The sequence below is a fragment of the Lepidochelys kempii genome, chromosome 5 (genome assembly GCF_965140265.1).
Source record: "Lepidochelys kempii isolate rLepKem1 chromosome 5, rLepKem1.hap2, whole genome shotgun sequence".
Classification (NCBI taxonomy): domain Eukaryota; kingdom Metazoa; phylum Chordata; order Testudines; family Cheloniidae; genus Lepidochelys; species Lepidochelys kempii.
In genome coordinates, this window is record NC_133260.1 from 96,492,022 (window position 1) to 96,511,812 (window position 19,791).

General features: G+C 42.3%; 1 protein-coding gene and 1 long non-coding RNA gene across 2 annotated transcripts in view; one reads left to right on the plus strand and one right to left on the minus strand.

Moving 5' to 3' along the window:
* LOC140911656 (uncharacterized) lies at window positions 1-8,895 on the minus strand. The gene is made up of 2 exons (XR_012159074.1): window positions 7,945-8,895; window positions 1-2,118 (listed from the first exon to the last, which is right to left on the minus strand). It is a non-coding gene; the product is annotated as an uncharacterized lncRNA (long non-coding RNA).
* The window catches only part of RFK (riboflavin kinase), a 20,208-nt gene continuing 8,921 nt past the window's right edge, over window positions 8,505-19,791 (plus strand). Inside the window, exons 1-3 of the mRNA XM_073345118.1 lie at window positions 8,505-8,764; window positions 14,985-15,136; window positions 17,989-18,091. Coding sequence (XP_073201219.1) covers window positions 8,683-8,764; window positions 14,985-15,136; window positions 17,989-18,091 — 337 coding nt within the window. The 5' untranslated portion in view covers window positions 8,505-8,682. The remainder of the gene's footprint in view (window positions 8,765-14,984; window positions 15,137-17,988; window positions 18,092-19,791) is intronic.

Consider the following 19,791-nt stretch of genomic DNA (forward strand, 5'->3'; position numbering starts at 1 on the left):
TTTCAAAACATAATTATTTTATTAAAACACAACAACCAGAAGAGAGAGTCAAACAAAAAAACCCAGCAGCAGTGAGGGGGATAGGGGAAGGGAATGTCCCGGGGGGGGAGCAGTCCTGGGACACCTAAAGATTTGTGTATGTCCAGGGGTCCTATCCAACCTTCTCCTTTGGAATTCAATGCAACGGGTACTGTACTTCAGCAGGGCCCAAACTGCAGAGAGATGGGTGTTGAGTGCACGGGGTAGTGGGAGTCTGTAGTGCTGGATTGTGGGTGGCGGGGGAGTTGGGGGGTGGGGAGGAGTGGAATGCTGTGGGTATAGACCGGAGCCAGGAGGTTGATAAGAGTGTGTTGGCAGTGTCTCTGGGAGGCACATGGGAAAGTTTTGCGACAGTGGCTGCTGGGGAGGGTGGACGCAGAGCTGCTCGGTTTGAAGAACCAGTATCATCTGGAGTTGGTCTGCTTGGCGCTCCATAACCATTAAGAGCCACTCTGTGGCTTCATTCTGGTGCACCACATTATCCTTTTGGTCCCTCTTCTCGCTGTCCCGCGACTCCTTCAATTCCTGTTTCTTGGCATCAGAGTGCATCATAAGCTCATGCAGAAAGTTCTCCTTAGTTCTTCTTAACCACTTTCTAATTCTGTTCAGCCGTCGATTACAAAGAGGGAGATTGGGCTCCCAAGGTCATCTCTGTGAAGTTTAACTGCAACATTTTACAGAAGCAGTATTGTTTGCAACACAGACAGCACTGATTCAGTTATTTAAAACACAGCCAGTACTCTCACACCTGTCACTAACTGGCTGACCCCAGGCAAGCACACATGAGCCACAAGACCCCCCAAAATGGTGAGTAGCTGCAGGGGCAGAGTAAATCACCCTTCCCGGACACTGCTGTACACTGGGCATGTGGTCCTTGGGGAGAGCCAGCACAGTATGGGGGGCCTGATAATCATTCCTATCCCCACACTTTCCACAGGATGTGATTATTATGGAAGATATCTCGCTGCTGAGGGGGAGCAGGGAATCAAGGCAGGGTTTTCTCCAAGCCTGCGGCTTCTGCCCTAGCCTCTGTGTGGAGCCTCTGTGTGGCCTCGCCTGTGTGCGGCAATGATCTCTCCCCTGTTCCCCGCCCCGTGATGGCACAGTGGTGCAGGAAAGTTACCGTTAATGGGGCAAGAAAAAAGCGGCTCTGCCGAAGAACCTGAGAGAGTTTCCTGGAGATCTGAGGGAGATTCCCATGAAGCAAGGGAGTCAATCAACAGCCTGTTCCGCTGCTTAGAACAGGCATGAGGTGGGAGACAAGCCTGCTTTCTACAACCCTCCTGCCCCCATTAACTCGCTTCAGCAATTCCCAAAATCAGCAATTCCTCCTCTCCTGTTTGCCCTCTGCCAAGATCCAACTGCTGTGACTGGCTAGCCTCCTCTGGGGTAGAAAAGAGCTCCTAGCTGCATGCATCTCTAACCTCTGAGTCATCCTCTACTTCTGGGTCCTCCTCCTACTCCACATCCTCATCCGGGTCTCGCTATAGAACAAATATCCAATGCAACTAATTCAGTCTAGCCACCCGTAGGAAATGCTGCATGATCTTCCTATTTGCTAACACCTTTCTGACGATAACCAAAAGAGACAACAATGTTCCTACCTCAAATTAAACCCCCCAAGGAAAGGGAAAACAGAAGACTCCATGAAGTCCACCTTGGCCTTCATTCTGCTAATACAGGGGCATAGACAACTTTTAATTCTTTTGGGGGTGGGACAGGGACTAGAGTTTAAAAAAAGCCACTGAATATCACTTTTAAGGAGAAATGTTGTACCATAACTAAATTTATTCACTTCTAATAAAGTGAGATTAGCTTCAGTTCAAAATACAGCATGGCTTTTATTTATTAACACAATCCCTAAGTGGGTGCTAAAGCCTTCCAGACTTAGTTGTCTACGTCCACACAACCTATGTCTAGATACCTCCCACAATATTGTGATGATGACCACTACAAAACTCTAAATTAGATCTATTTTTTGGGATCCTTGCAGTCTGCCCACTGTGGCAGGGTACATGGAGAAAAAGATGGAGTTCCAGTTCTGATATGCTGATAGTCTGAAACAGGCTTGCCCACAACCTGTAGAGCAAAAAGTATGCAATGAAATTTGGTGAATAATTCTGAAGAACAAATAAATAAGGGAGAATCAAGCTGTTCATTAGAAAATATTTGCTGTGAATTCTTCACCCAATTCTAGTAGTCTTACTTTGAGGAGTAACTGACTTGTAATAAAGATACTAATGAGGGGGAGTTGTTTTTCTAGTCGTATACTTTTCATTTGTACAAAGATAAACATAACTTTCAGGTACTAAATCAGAAAATGGTATGTGCAAAGTTTGAGGGCTTGGTGTAAGGTGGAGAAGGAGCCTCAAATTTTGTATAAGCCTCCATAAAAACTAGGAATATCCTTGACCATGGCTCCTTTTACTAGCTGTAGAACCACAAAATGAGACATTAGTTAGTGCTCAATCTTTCTAGAATTAAAAAATATGCAGTTCTCAAAAACAAATCTTTCCTTCTACCCTAAAGTAACTTTCAAGTGCTAATCAGAACCCTTGTGCCCAAAGCCAGATGTCAGAAGAGATTGCTCACCACCTTGTGGATACTAGAGGAACACTACAATTTTATTCTGAAAGAATTTATTTGTCCACAAAAAATCTGAAGACTGTTTCTTTAAAACAGGAACATCTAGGTATGCAATTCCCTTACACACTATAACAAGATGGGTTATTTAATATCAGGGAGCTGGAGAAACACTTTAGGCCATAGAAACTAACCATTGGCCTATATATTCCCATTAAAAATCAACTTTATTGAACTAAATTGAATATTGGAACCCTTAGTTTAATAGGTCAAATCCAACAGTCCTCTGCGCTGTCACTTGTCAGGCAAAACTCCCTTTGGAGTCAGTATGGGCACTGATGGGAACACTGAGCCTTGGGATGGCTCTGGGGGATTAGATTGTTGCTTTGGTGGGTGTGCATGAAAACTCTGTAGGCATGGGGGAGGCAGTTACACCTTGTGTAAAATTAATATGGCTAATATAATGTATGGAAGTTAAACTATACGGAAGGAATGTGCATTTTCCCAGGACGTGTGCAGTGTATATTGGAGAAGGAGTGAAAGAAATGCAAATAAAACATGGTACTTAATTAAAATCCTAATAGGGCTCCAAAAGGAGCCACAATAGGTTGTGCTTTCTTTTTCAGATCTCTGTGTGTTTTGGAGCAGGAGATGAAAGTAATCAGAACTCTGGTGGAAGTAAAATGCTTCCCTTTTAAGACAGTGTCTGAGCTGCTAACAGCTTTGGATCCAGAAGCAAGCTAGTAAGCCTCTGTGTGTAAATGCAAATTACCTAGCTGATGGGCACAAAGGAGCTGCAAATAACGAATACATCTGGTCAGCAAACAAGCTACTAGAAGACTCATATTATGGCCCTCCAGGAAAGGGAGGTGAAAAAAACAAGTCAAGCCTGAAAATAAGGGGGACAGGTTAACCTTAAGGGGTGTGGGTGGATGTGTGGGTGGGTGGGGGAGATGGGAACAGGGAATGGGGGTAAGAAAATTGGAATCATGTTTTGCTAAAGGGGGAAATGGGAACAGGGAATGGGAGTAAGGAAGTTGGAATCATGTTTGGCTAAGGGTAGGAATGGGAACAGGGACACAGGTGTAAGGCTCTGTGGTGTAAGAGCTGGGAAGGAGGATACTAAGGAAGGAAACTGGAATCATGCTTGCTGGAAGTTCACCCCAATAAACATCAAATTGTTTGCACCTTTGGACTTCGGGTATTGTTGCTCTCTGTTCCTGCGAGAAGGACCAGGGAAGTAAGTGGGTGAAGGAATAAGCCCCCAACAGGCATTTTGCCTTATTAAAGGCAGAGAATGGGCGCTGGGATTTTTGTCAGTATTTCCAAACTACTACCACTAGAAAACATCTCTCCTTGGCTTTCTGTGATGCATCTAATATGTGTCAATATGCTGCACTCATGCTGCTATGTCTAGGCTGATTAACTGCTTTCTTTGCCTTCCCCCCTGGCTGACACCCAGCACCACAATGCTGTACTTTGTTTAACTGGACTTAAGTAAACGAATGTTTCAGTAAATCAGTCTAGGTTACCCAGGCTGAAGGAATGAATGCAAGTAATGTTAGTCATCAAGAAAAAGGAGAATAATGAAAGGAAGATATAAAGACAGAGGAAAAAGAAGGGGAGAGCAAGAAAGACGAAGTAGTAAAAGTAGGTTAAGTATAAATTTTGTAACTGACCCCAGAAGGTATCGATATCCTCAGCTTCCATGAGCTCATCACATTCAGCAGTTGGCAGGACTGGATGTGATACACTCTCTCTAGTAGACAGGTCCCTAATCATTGAGTTTTGAAGACTGATTACCAGCACCATGGTTTACACTCATATCTCAGCACAGGTAATGTGTTCATATGTTGGATCATATTAAAGAAGTTCTGTATTAAAATCACAAATGAGTTTGATTCCCCATAGTTTAAATTCCAGGGTATTACTCATTAAGAGGTCTCTTGGTTTTTGGTACTGTTTCTCTCCCTCTGTGCGTGAAACTTGCAAGCTGCTAATTGCGTTAGTACACTCTAAGACAGAGTCTGTTCTCAAAGCAATTCACAGAGAGACTCAAAGCAATACTCTGTAACAACAGAAACAGCACCCAGAGACTGCCCGCCCTTTTGTTGTGTTAACAATTGTGATTAAAATAGAGATAGAGGATGTATGTGGATGGATGCTTGCTGTGGATAATAACTGAATGATCAGGGAGGTGCCAGCCTAAGAATCCAGTGTCCATCGGATGAAGAAGGCATTAAGTGGAAATAACCAGAGGACCCCTAGAGGGCAGACTGGAATCCACCCACCAGCCTCAAGAATGGGAGAACCAAAGAACAAGATAACATCTAGCAGCACGGAGCCGTCAGGAATGTCCTATCTGCTGATTGATTCAGCAACAGCATGATGAAGCAATTCCCATAGACTAGCATAGGAAGAAATTCCTATACAAATGGACTCTAGAAAGTGAGAACTTTGGGGTCTGATTCTGCAAACCAACTTCCAGGAGCATCAGACAAGGCCCTGCTCCCTCCTCATGTCCAGGTCACCTGGCCAATGGCTTGGCACGAGCAACTCTAAGGCTGGTAACTATGATAACAACCTTGCAGAACCTGTGTGTGTGTGTTTGTATGAATGAATGTGTGAATAAATATGAGATTGAATGGAACGTTATAGCTATAACTAACTGCTTACTAGGATTCTTTCTGTATTTACAATAAATGTGGTATTTTGCCTTTTTCCCATTAATAAGATCCTGCTGGTTTCTATTTTATTGGTATAACACATAGTGGTCTTCAAAAAAGCCATGCAACTTAACTTTAACTTGTACTGGTAAATATGGCAACTGTTGGATCTAGAAAATTGTATGCAATGGAACCCGAACCCTAACATTTTCAAGCAAATGACATTTCTGAGTATAAAAACTAGTGTCCTGCAATGAGATCCTAAAAGCTACTTGGCAAGTATATTTCTGAAACAAAAAAAAAAAAAAGGTAGGTTTGGATTATCTGTCATCTAGTTAAGCCTGAAAATGTATGTTTATCAATTAGGGAATTTTTTTAAAAATACACATGCACTTATGTATTCACTTATTTTGTGCCAATATATATATAATACAGCATTTGAGCTTAGTCACTGTAGTTGCGTGCATAATTGACTATTTTTAAAACCCTATTTATAAAGCTGTTTTTGAATTTCCTACACTTCATTTTACCAAGGGATAGTTTATTTTGAATTCATTTGAAAAATGTTCTTTTCTTCAGATTCTTAGTATTGTATTTTTATGACAGGTTTCAGAGTAGCAGCCGTGTTAGTCTGTATTCGCAAAAAGAAAAGGAGTACTTGTGGCACCTTAGAGACTAACCAATTTATTTGAGCATAAGCTTTCGTGAGCTACAGCTCACTTCATTGGATGAAGTTTAAGAGATAATCAGAACCACCAGTGACAAATACACAACTTTAAAAGGGCCAAACTGTGGCCCCAATTCAGCAAAGCACTGAAACACGTGCTTACTTTTAATCAAGTTAGTAGTGCCATTGTCTTCAATAGGATTACAGATATGCTGAAAATTAAGCATGTGCTTAAGTGCTTTGCTAAACTGGGTCCTAAATCCTTTTAGTACATTTTTTTGGAGCCTGATAGTTATTAATGTTTAGAACACTTGGATGAAGGACGACTGTACTAAACAACTTAGCTATGAAAAATAAACAGAGCTGGCAGCCTACTGAACACTTTCCACTTTAGGACTGTTTTCAGTTGATTTAGAGCTTTGCCATCTTGAAAAATTGGAGAATGAAGTTTCCCATGCTGGGTGTCTGCCTCACACTGAATTTTTTGGAAAGGCACAACAAAAATAGTTCAGCCATTTCAGAGAACAAGGTTAAGGAGAAATAGGTTGTGTTGACCATATTAAAGTGTGTGTGTGTGTGGTGGTGGTGGGGGGTAAGGCTACACAGCCTGTTTCTGAGCACCAACTTCCCATCTCCACTTATCCCCCTCTCCACTACCCCCTACATCCCTTCCCTCCCAGGAAGCATGTCTAATGTTTTCCTTCTCAAATAGTTTCATTATTCCCTCCTTCCCCCAAAAAATAAAACTGCCAGCCATGACTCCTTTGTGGGGCTTTTGATTAATATATAGTTAGGTGTAAGTTAATTGAAAGGTGAGCTCACAGAGCCTTCATGAGCCACACAGAATTTCAAAATAATCTAACTGTTCAGATACAAGAGTCAAGCTTTACAGAACAGAAAATAGTAGTGAGGGAAACCTCTACTCACTTTTCTGTATTGGAGAATGTGCAGTGTAAAAAAATGTAATTTTTCTTTATGCTCAATTGGGTCCCCTAAAGATTTAGTAGGGGCCATACACTACCTTGGGCAAAACTTGTCAGACTGAGACCACTTTGACCCATAGCTCATCAATAGTTTGATCTCTAGTGCTGTGCAATGTTCCCAACTAGAAACTCTTTTTAAAAATGGCTATGGGGGAAGAGGGTTACACCTGGCACAAATAACTCCAAATTTGGGTCAGTAACCCTACTCTGCTGGGGCACACCAACTTTTAAAGAAATCCAACCATGCTTGTCACTTTGCCTACTCAGGAAGGTTGATCTTTAAACAAATGCCAAGATCTAACTTTAACTACAGTGGTGCTGCTGTACCACTATAATGAGAGCCTCTCTGCCCTGGCGCGGTTTTCTTTTAATAAGTCACTCTTCTTCTGAGTGTTTTTCTGACATCTGAAATGAATTCATTTTAATACATGTCCCCACATCTACATACACCATCAGTTTGAGACCCTTGGGTATAAATGAACAAAAACGTATACAAGCTGAGAATGTCATGAAGATATGATCTAGCGATAAGCTTCTAAATGTAAATTAGGAAGCAAAAATGCTCCTGTAGTTAAAGCACAAGAATTGATAGCAGATTGTAATACTTTTGCTACAAACTTGGGGTGACCATAGGCAAATCACAATCTTGATATACTTGGTTTTCCCCTCTGTGAATAATCCTACCCATCCTAATAAACACTCAATTCAATAATACTAATAAATAAAAGAAATAATAGTTTTGGGTTAAAAGATGGGTCTGGGAGGTAGAACATGTGAGTTTTCTTCCCAGTTTTGCCACTGACTTGCTGTGTGACGTTAGCCTTAGATATAGCCACTCTGTTTTCCAGTTTACACCTCTGAATATTGTAGACAACGATATAGCCTTGTTTCACAGAGGTGGTGTGAATGCATCTAGCCTAGAGACCGTTACATGAGGCCTGGGAAGTGCGAAGTACCATAGCAGACTGGCCTCTGTGTGCAGGTACCAGACGCAAGCGCTACTGGCCTGGGATTTTGGAGCTGGAGAATCTGGATTCGGGCTGGAGCAGCTGGTTCAAAATGCTGAGTGAAGTGTCCGGCGGGGCAATGGTGTAATTATCCCCCTTCCCATCCAAGCCTCTTCGGCGCCGCTGCGCTGCCGGGGGAGTCAGCTGAACGCTTCCCGGGAGAAGGGCAGGCGCGGGAGCCCCTGGGCGCAGCCTGCTCAGGGTAGCGGCGGCCAGAGAAGAGTAGAAGCCGACAAGGGCTCCGGGGCTAGCCCAGGGCCCCCCCCCCAGGCGCCGCGCCAGGGCAGAGAGGCTCCAGGCTGGCGCGAGGCCCATTCCCTCCTTGCTGATACCGAGGCAGAGGGGACCCGGCGCTCTCACCTGGGGGGAGGAGGGGAGGATGCGTGCGGGCTAATGAGTCTGCGCGGCGTCCCTCCCACACGCGGCTGGGCCAGTCCATTCACCGGGGAGAAGCGAATCCGGAAGATTCCACGGCGGAGAAACTGGAACCTTCCAGTAGGTCGCGGCTCGTGTCCGCCCCTCCCCACCCCTTCCGCACCGGCGCCTGAGAATTCATTCAAAGCCGGCGAGTCGACGCGACGGCAGCCCTCCTCGCGCTACGAAAGAGCGGCAGCGCTCAGGAGGCGCGCGCGCACACGCGGGAACCGCTGCTGGTGGCCGTTGGGGCCGGTTCTCGTGCTAGCCGTCCTCGCCCCCATCGACCCTTCGCTGGCGGCCGGTCTGTTTCTGCCGCGGCCATGAGGCACCTGCCCTATTTTTGCCGTGGGGAGGTGGTGAGGGGCTTCGGCAGAGGCTCCAAGGAGCTGGGCATCCCCACCGGTAAGTGCGGGTGTTAGGGGATTCGCCCCGAGCTGTGACACCCCCTCCCCCTTACCTGCGGGGCATGGGGGCGCCGAGGCTCGGGGGGGGGAACCCGTGTGTGACCGCTGCGGAGGGGGAGTAACCCTGACGTCAGTGACCCGCCCCATTCTGAGGTTACTGGTGTCGCAACACCGGCTTGTCGGCCACCGTCGCTACTTGCCCTGTGAGCGGCCGGAAGCGAATCGCTTCTCTCGGCGCGTGCGCCGGAAAGCGCTGAGCGGGCCTGGGCTGGCGGCGCTGCGTCGTCGCGTCGCCGCGTCGTCGCGTCGCCGTTGGCGCAAGGCCCCGGTGATGGCGCTGCTCGCGGCGCGGGAGCCAGGCAGTTCGCTTGAGGTCTGGGGGCCTCCCTGCGTGGGTGGGCAAATGCAGCGCCAAGCGGGAGCAGCGCAGAAATGGCCGTGCTTGAAAATACCCCACCCCGTCACCAACCTCGCTTGAGCAGCCGGCGAAGGTGTACCCAGGAACTGCCTAGCGTCGAGACCGCTTATGCTGTCAAAAAGTGCATTTGCTGATTTAGCTTATACTGATACTGTGCGCTAAATAAGCTCTTGCAGCAGAAGAGTTTTTATACTGATATGCCTGCGTCTATTCTAGGGCTTCTGCTGGTATAGAAATGGTGCAAAAAAAATTCCACCCCTACCTGACATTGACTATCCTGTCAAAAGCTGTAGTGTTGGCTTGGCTTGAGTAACGCAAGAATTCACTACAACACCACTTTATCTGAACCTGTGTTGAACACTGTCCTCGTTTATGTTTAGAGTCCTTGTTTAGAGTGAACTAAGGCAGCCTGTCTACAGTCTACCACAGGGAAATCTTGTAACTATTTCCCACAGTCACTAACACTGGTTAGCTCCACTTGCGTCAGGAACGTTGGGAGAGCTGGCATAGACATGCCACCAGTTTTTAATTTCCATGTTGATTAAATGTGCCTTAAACAGAATTAGATGATAATACTTCCAATGCTGATCACAAATAGTGTCTGTGGACACTAAGCATCTTGTGTTGTGAATACTGGAGAAACTGAACCAGTCCTGGCAGCAGTGGAAAGTTCTGCAAAATTTCCTTTATGTAGGCAAGGTCAAGCATGCTTTCTGTAATATGATGAAAAGGGATTATCTTCTTAATGTTAGCAATTAAACTGTTCTGAGTATCACTTCAAGGGCATTCTTTTTTAACCATTTTTTTTTTGGCAACAGGCTAGTTTCCTAGAGTTGATTAGGATTTGCCATAGAAGATCTGTGATTCACTCAGGAGTTTAGCTTTATTTGTTTCCATGATCCCTATTACCATGCCAGCTTAATGCTATGATTAGGTACCAGCACAAATTGGTGACAGGCTTGCATCCAAAATGCCCCCTTTTAAAATGTCAAATTAGTAGAAATTTCTGTGTATATCTTGCTTTTTCAAAAGTGTTGTCCTAGTTGCAGGATTTGTGGCATGGAAGGAAGGTGTTTTCTATAGAGATTGGGATGAGTGCATGTGTGTAGGTAAGGAGGAGTTGCAAAATAGCTTGCTCAGAAAGCTGGGATATCATCATGGTGCTATTTGATTTAAATAAAACTGGGATTTCACCCCTAGCTTCCCCTTACTTTGACTCTGATGCAGAGAATTCCTGGGGGCAGGGAAAGTTTCTACCTAAACAAGGGCTCCTCATGTGTTCTTATTCCTATCCTCCTCCTCCCCCCAAACCCCCCCCCCCCACATACACTCAAATGTATAGTGAGGGATAAAAGTTCTATTTCTTCAACTTGGAAGATGCTTTTCTTTTCTGGTTAACCTTTATTTATCACAAAAAAGGGAGTTAACTTCCCAGTAACAAGCTAATGGAAGTAGCTTGTCAAGAAGAAAAAATGTATTGTGTTGTGAAAGCAAAACTGTAGAATTGGAGAAATGCAACACTATTATCTATGTCACTATGTACGGGTAAAAGGAAGCTGACTAATCTCTTTATTGTAGAAACATAAGGCAGAGCACTGGGCAAGGCCTCCTCATTTGTAACACTTAGATGAGTTGGAGTTTTACAGTTAATCAGTGATCGTTTGTCTGATTTAGCCATGGTCTGCACTTAAAATTTAGATCAAACTACTATGTTGCTCAGGGGTGTGAAAAATTCACACCCTGAGTGCCGCAGTTAAGCTGACCTAACCCCGGGGTAGAGTTCTTCCATCAACGTAGCTACAGCTGCTTGTGGTCTTGGGTTTCTTACTTCATTGATGGAGTTTTTCCACTGTAGGAAACATCTACACTATACTCACACAGCTGCAGCTGTGCTGGTGTTGCGCCCATAGTGTAGACATGCCCTTAGTTTCTGGGTCTCTGTACCATTGCCCTGCTTTAGGGCTGGTAAGATCTTTCCTGTACTGGGGGAAAAGAGGTCATTCTTTTTTTGTAACATAAAACCAGGAAGTCCTTTAAGCTAAACACCATAAACATTTTTATTTCGTTTGGTGACTTTTATTGGTCTTGAAAGAATGCTTTATGCATTCCTAAACTTACTAAAAGGCTATCCCAGTGTTTAGCTTAGTGCTGGTCCTGTACAAACAAACAAACAATACTTGCATGTTTTGAAAATGTTAAATTGATGTTTTGGTCTCAATCAGTAACTAAAAAGTTTGCATCACAGAAATCAGTCGAGTTCGTTTAGCCAAGAATAACAACTTTGTGCTTTTACCGTGTCACTCCTAAAGCACAGACTTAGGACATAATGCTAAAAATACCAGAAGCAGTTTCACAGAAGCATTCTGGTAAATGTTTCAGGCTGTCTCTTTAAAATATTAAGCTGTACACTGAATATCCTGTCAGGTTAAAATCATTCAGTGTACTAATTTGTGATGTTTACCTTGAACAAATGGAGTGAAATACACAATGGAAATAGAAATTAACTATGAACAAAAATTATTCTAACTAGTTTCATATTCTGGTTATCAGATTAGCAAAATACTGAAATTTAAGCAGCCATTTGCATTTCAGTTACGTATAGTGAGGATAGGCATTTTTCAAGCTTCCTTAAAAAGCTGTCATTATATCTTAGGCCTTGTCTACGCTACAGGGGAAATCTGATCTAAGCTATGCAATTTGAGTTACGTGAATAGTCAGCACACGTTGCACTGGTTTAACTGGACTGATTTAATTTAAACAAATCAACTCAGGACGAGCCCTGAGTAATATTTTTTGTGACAATAAAGTACGGAATAAATTAGTTACACTTGATCTTGATTTCTATCCAAATCTCCCACTGATATCAGGGAATGTAGTGAAGGAAGTCTTTGAAGTCCTGAATTCATATCCCAGACCAGATAATAATTAAACACAAAATTTGAACTTCTTTAATGGCACATCTACACTGCAGATTTCCCTGTGTGGTATTTGCCCAAATCCTCTCTCATCCACACTCCAAGCCTTTAGATGTGTCTGGAGTTGGCTTACTCCACTGGGGTATGGGTCAGATCACATGTTGACCTGTGACCTGCCTACTTTGCAGCGTGAAGGTAGCAAAGGCACTGGTACCTGACTTTGAGTCTAGGTAGTCCTCCCCTACCATTCTCTCAATTCTCTATAGCTGTATATTCCGGCCCTTCTACTTACTCATTTCCTACTTTCCCTCTATGTATGAGAAGCTACTGGCAGTTCACATTGCTGTACTATGATATTAATCCTCAGTTTATACATGTGCTGCTCCAGTTTTTGCAAAGCTCAGACTAGCTATGCTAAACAGCATAGAAGATGGCTTACCTCCAGCATGCCACTAGCTGGCCAGAGGAGCACAGTGAGGTTCTAGTTAACTTCTGGTGTGTACACTGGTGTGTACACTCAGGACCATCATTTTAGCAGGAGCTCCAGAAATATCCACTGTTAAGATTATGTTGAAAGTTTGGCAGAAGTGAGTGTCTGCCAGACTGGTGTCCAGTGTAGGGAGCATATCAGGCACCTGAAGCAGCTGTATTTGCAAGGGCAAAGATGGAAACAGCAGATAGGCAATGCGCCCTCTGCATCTAAATACTCCTTCTATGAGGAGTTGGACTAGGCACTTGCTACTGAAGAGCCCACTCTTTCCTAGGACATCCTTCTGAATCTAGATGGTCTTATTATCAGACTGAAGGAAGGGATGCAGGACGGCAGCGAATGGGGCCACGATGGATACCAGGAACAGACCACAGAACTGAAAGCCCCAGTTCAGCTTACTCGGCCAGATTGGCTGTTGAACATCCTGGATCCATATTCCAAGAACTTATTTGGGGATGGACGTGTGGGACAGCCTGGAGAAGGAGATGTGTAGGGCCAGATTTTGGATCTGTAACATTGTAAGTGCTGTCTGCCATATTTGTTGTCACGGGATAATTTTTGTTCTAAGAGGGAAGGATTTCTGGGTTATGACCAATAAAACTATCACTGTGGAGGATGGTGTATGCAATGGAGTGTGGTTAGCTTTGGCCGAAGGCTGAAACCAAGCCATCTTCTAGACAGTGTCCTCTTCCTCCTCATGGACCTGTCTCTCTTTGATTAACGAAGGCCTGCAAAATCAGGGAGCAGTACTCTTTGCAGATGACATTTTTTCTTACTTTTTATGGCAAGCAAAGTACGGGCACAGGTGTGCCATCGATGGCTGCAGTGCAGTTTGGGAACAACATTATCTGAAAGAACGCTATTTATTTCAGGCACACTTCTAATGTCCACTGCTCACTGGTAAATTACAATGTTAATTAACTCACAAATCTCTACTACTACAAATCCGACAGGTGACTTGCCAACACTGAACTGCTTTGCAATGACCGTTAGCAGTGGGGGGTAGAAAGCTTCCCAAGGACTATTGCAACCTGCTTCTGTTGGTAAGGACTCCCTCAATTGAGTGATCTGGTGCTGGAGGGTTGGGAGGGTTGGGACAACCTCAGAATTCCATGGAGGTCTGTTTCTGGAGCCTCTGCAGGTCATCACAGGTCTCCAAGACAATGTGATCTCATCACACTGTGCTAGTTCTTTTGCACCAGAAGTGCTGGTCTGCGCATGGGGAATCTGCAGCAATTGCAGCATTCACCATGTCTGTCCACTCTGCGATGAATGAATTGGCTTAATAGTCCTGCCACAGTCTGCATCTCAGAAAGTGATTCCAAAAGGCCATCCAGCAACTCACCAAATGTCCACTTCACTGCATAAATAACTCTCCTGCAAACAGGAGTAGCTCATCTAATGAATCCATGGCTTGTCCCCCGGTTCAAGTGGACAGAGGTGAGGAGTGTGTAGAGGAGGAAGTGCCTCAGCTAAACATGGCAGACTAAAATACTTCTGCACAGGAGTTTAGGAAGGAGATGAGTTCTCCCACCGTATACCACAAGCCAATTTCTAGAGCAGTTCCACTTGGTGAGGTGCTAAGAACCCTGGGATATATCCCCAGCACCAAACAGAGGTTGCTGCTTTACCAGTGTGGAAGTAGTGTATATTGGGCATGGCTTATGTGAAGCTGTGCGACGGTGACTCTGAGTCAGGCTTGAGTAACGCACCACCACACACTGTAACACTCAGCCTAAATGAGTGTTGACACCTCTTTATTAAGAGATCTTCAGGGATGGAAAAGTTGGAGAGAATAGGAGGCTTGTTTGTAGAGGTCAGGGTATTCCTTTAAAATAACTTGGTGATTTGTTTTACAAGTGCAGTCTTAAGCTGTTGGTCTTATAACATCTGAGTTTTTTTTAACGAATCATTTTGAAAGGCAGTATACACTCAAGCCACTGATAGGTACCTGTGGTCTTAATTTCACTTTAATGATTTGTGTGTGTGTGTGTGTGTGTGTTTGCGTCTTTTAACGTAGCTGTATCCTGACGGCATTACAGTTTGGCTTCTGTTTGTAATGCAGATGGGACTATGGCCAGGTTCCCTGATTGTGCTAAAGCATTTAATTCAGCCTGGTTGGTTGGTGTATGTAAGGTCATTTCTACACAATAACTTGGAACTATGTTTTACATAGATCTGCTAACTCTGTGATATCTTGGATATCTCACAAAGCCAGTGTGCTAATTGGCTATGAAGCTGTTTTTTCCTATTGCTTATTCTTGTATTAAGTGGAGCATTGTGTCATTTAATATCAAATGATATGAGTGGAGTTTAGTTTTTAGTATATTTTAAGCTGTTTACTGTACTATGGAGCACTTGATTTATATAATATACACTTTTTTCGATTTTGCAGCTAACTTCTCTGAGCAAGTCGTCGAAAGCTTTCCATCAGATATTTCTACTGGTATATACTATGGATGGGCCTGTGTTGGAAATGGAGATGTGCATAAAATGGTTTTGAGTATAGGTTGGAACCCATACTACAAGAACGTAAAGAAATCAGTGGTAAGAATTCTGCTTTATGTGGTATTTTGGCTATAATAAACTAACTAGACTACTGGCTTGAGTAAGAGGAGCAGGAGTTGCTCCATAAACTGAATGAATGGTATTTAGATATTGCATTTCCAGTCATAAAAGTGGCACTTGTCTTATATTTACATACTGAGAGGAGAGTCTCTTAGTAGACAGATTTCAGAGTAGCAGCCTTGTTAGTCTGTATTCGCAAAAAGAAAAGGAGTACTTGTGGCACCTTAGAGACTAACCAATTTATTTGAGCATAAGCTTTCATGAGCTACAGCTCACTTCATCGGATGCATCCACTGAATGCATCCAGTGAAGTGAGCTGTAGCTCACGAAAGCTTATGCTGAAATAAATTGGTTAGTCTCTAAGGTGCCACAAGTACTCCTTTTCTTTTTAGTAGACAGAGTCCATGCAGCCATAGAAGAATAAGACATGTTCCTGTTTACCTCTTGCATCATCAATTAAATTGATAAAATCTGATGCTGCCAGTTAAAATAAATGTAAGCTTAAATAGTAAATTGAGCACATTGATTATAAAAGACATGGAAATAGGATAAATGAGTAAAAGCCTAATGATAGCTGTTAATTTTCAGAGTATAACTGCACTTCAAAATAAAAGAAAAATTAGTATGGCTTAATAGATTTTTCTACATAATTGGTATTCTTCCAGTATGTTCTCTGATCAGTAATTGAATCCATATTATATTATATTATGGCCTCTTATGCAGAATCAGTATAATAAACTAAAAATGAATTCAAATATTATCAAGAACAGAAAGTCTCATGCCCGCTAATTATACCATCATCTGTGTAGGATTTTTTTTCTCTTGGGTCCTGGCTTCTTAGCCTGAACCAGCAAAACTAGTTACATTTTAGGCATTCTGAAATCACAGGCAGTTAGGCATGAGCCCCTGTTCTAAGTTTTATTCCAGCTGCTACTCTTTCATCTCTCTCTAGAATCTTCATTCAGTTCCCAAATGTGCAAGAAGCAAAAGCATCCCTAAAATCTGCTTCTCAAATAACACACGATTTCTTCAGAATTCAAGGAACTATTTCAAAGATGGAAATAATATAAAGCTAGATGGCAGTTTACTACGTTAGAATCCTGAAACCTGATATGAAATGGGTGGGTAGTTGGAATTCTGACAATGATGGTAAAAAATCAAAACATAAGTAATTTTCCTATTCTTAAAAATTTCATAAATGTAGGATTCCTGCTCTTGAAGAGCAAAACACCTTAAGAAATTTCTCACACTAACCAGTTAAAAAAAAAATAAAATAACCTTCAAGCAGCAGTAAGAACAGTGGTATTTTAAAAGCTTTTGCAGTAAAACAGTAGAGCCCTATAGTACACTTGCAGGAGTATGCAGAGGGTAGGAGTAACTTGAAATAAAACCATATTTGGTAAGCAAAGACAAATACAATTGTTGAGTACATTTGTTGCTAGTATACCTAGCTTCACCTGCTAAAACACTGTAGCTGCTGCAGTTTGTGAAAGTTCAAACTCTTACCCATAATATTCTTCTAAATTAACTTTAATAGGAATGGAAATTTGTGCAGAATGTCTGTGACCCAGTAATTTCAGTTTTGTCTCTTTTGATTTACATGTACATGAAGGTACTCGAGGAGCTTATGGGTCATTTGTATCTGGCATGTCTTATGATGATGCTTAGCTATACATTTCCTTTAATTAGATTTTGGACAATGGATTTAAAGTGTGTTGATGAAATGCCGATTAGGACCACTTTCAGTGACATAACTAAATGAGGATTTTGCTTGAGAAATGAAGTGCTTTGTTCAAATTGTCATGCTTGTTAGCTATTTCAGCTAGGTCCTCATTTAGTTGCATGTGCTTCTTTGATTCAAGAAACATTAAGTTCAGTCATAGATACTAACGGTATCGTGAGGTACTCTATACATTTAAGATTTTAGAGCGATAGCCCTGTTAGTCTGTATCAGCAAAAACAATGAAGAGTCCTTGTGGCACCTGAGAGACTAACAAATTTATTTTGGCATAAGCTTTCGTGGACTAAAAGCCACTCCTCTGCCATGTACATTGGCCAAACTGGACAGTCTCTACGTAAAAGAATAAATGGACACAACATGAGACATCAAGAATTATAACATTCAAAAACCAGTAGGAGAACACTTCAATTTCCCTGGACACTCAATAACAGATTTAAAAGTGGCAATTCTTCAACAGAAAACCTTCAAAAACAGACTCCAGTGAGAAACTGCAGAACTGGAATTAATTCGCAACCTGGACACCATCAAATTAGGCCTAAATAAAGACTAGATGGGTCACTACAAAAAGGAATTTCCCTCTGCTGATACTCACAGCTTCTTGTCAGCTGTTTGAAATGGGCCACCTTAACTGCATTGGCTTCATTAGCACCACAAAAGTGATTTCCCCTCCCTTGGTATTCACCCCTTCTTCTCAACTGTTGAGAATAAGCCACTTTCACCTTAATTGAATTGGCTTGTTAGCACTGACTCCCTGCTTGGTAAGACAACTCCCATCTTTTCATGTGCTGTGTTTTCCACTCCATGGAGATGTATTGTAGTTCTTTGGACATAGTAGCATGAAATTAATGGTTGAGACTCTTGTCATGCTTACTGAAGCTTCAAAGATGCTCAGTTTACTTTAACAGTTTTCTGTCATGTTTCTTAAACATGCATAATAAATGTTAAATTAAGTTACTGAACTTTATTAAGATGTGGGGCAGGGATAAAACAGGTTTTTTTTCCTGTTTTGTAGTTGGTAATAGTAACTTGGGCTAATTTTCTTGAGAAACAGAGAAAACAAAAATAACTATCCGATTTTTTTTTTCTTTAGGAAACGCACATCATCCACACATTCAAAGAAGACTTTTATGGTGAAATTCTTAGTATAGTCATTATTGGGTACATCAGACCAGAAAAAAACTTTGATTCCTTAGGTAAGTATCAAGGCTTCCCTAAAAGTTTTGTTTTGTTTTGTTTTTAAAGATTTTTAGCCTGACCTTGATGATTTATGCAGTTCACTGCCACCAGAGATTTGCCTTCCTCCTGTGTTCTGTTTCACTTTTGATAATTAAGTAAATCTGCTTTTGGAAGTGGATCATTTAAACCATAAATATGGTCTTCGCTTGCTATGATAGGTTGAATGCAACAAAGAGGGCTTTACTTTTCTGATATTAAAAAAAAGAATTGAGGAATATTGAGAAATACAGAAAACAGATATACTTGCAAGCTGTGTCATCTTGCACATCTGTTTCCTGGCTGAATTATTCTTTTTTGGGTTACCATGGTGATGTCACTCCCAGAACCTTGAAGTATCTCTGAATCTGTTGAAGAACAGCTCCTTCACAAAATCTAAACTGATTATTCAAAAGTGGTAGTCCTAACAGAATCCTCATTCTTTGGTCTGGCTCTTCCAATACAGAACTTGCCATGGAACCTCCTATGTTATGGGAGTTGCAAATCTGATATATCAGCAGGTGGTAGATTCCATCCCTTTGTGCGATTGATTCTTGTGACAAATGGAGAGGCTTCACATTTTAGTTTTACTCCTCTTCAGAATACAGTGGAGATAATGGTGATATCTCACTTTGGTGTCATTTCAGCAGGGGCTTTTTACTATTTGTTCCTCCTGTTATCATTGCTGCACAGTACCCGAGGGAGAAGTCTTGGAAGTAATTATTCGCAACACCCATTAGATGTGTCTTGTGCCAGATTGTGTATAATCTGGACAGGTTTACACATAGTAGGGTTTGTCTTCATGAGCCAGAAGTTATGGGGTTGATACAGAAATGATGGGGTGATATTCTGTTGGTTTTTTAGTCCCTTCTGGCCTGGAAAACTGTTTCTTTGAGTGCAGAAATCCTTAGATGCTCCTAGTTTTGGTAATGACAATAATGCAGCACTGCTTCCAGATGTACATGGTTTTCAGATTAAGGGTTTACATGTACCAACAAAAATAAATTTTAAAAATGACAGAGGAAAGGATATTTTTTATTCAGTTTCTTTTAACACACATTTGACTCCAATGCTCAGCAAAGAGAAGTAAAGATCTTTGTTAAAGATACATATTCTCATCTATTCAGTTAAGAGCTGAGACAGTTCTAACCCAATTTTATTGGATCCTCCAAAGAAACTTCGAGGAAAAACCCTGGAAAAACAAGATTTTATTGTAAGATTTTTTTTTTTAAAAAAAAGGGAAGAAAAGCATCTTCATGTAGTCCTTTTTCATTATAATGAAGCAAAAAAAGGCACACCTTATAAGAAGGAGAGAGTGGTATCTGTAACATGCATCCAAATACTTGAAGTTTTAATTCGTGTTCTCGTTAGGGAAAGTTGTAATCTCTCTGCTCCAGTGTACATTAAGGGTGACTGGGTGCCTGGCTGGCTGGCTAGCTAGTCTTTGGCATTCGCTTTCTTCTGACAATGTAACTGTTAATGTTTGCTCAACGTCTGCCTCTTGAGATTTCTACCTGATGTTGAACTCTCATGTGATGGTACCCATCTTTCAACTTCCTCCAACCTCTGTTGATGCTCCATCCTGATTGATCAGAGAACTGATGCATTTGGAGCACTTTTGTTCAAAATGAAGCAGGGTGCACAGTACAGAGATTGTTTTTCCGTACTCCAGCATAACCAG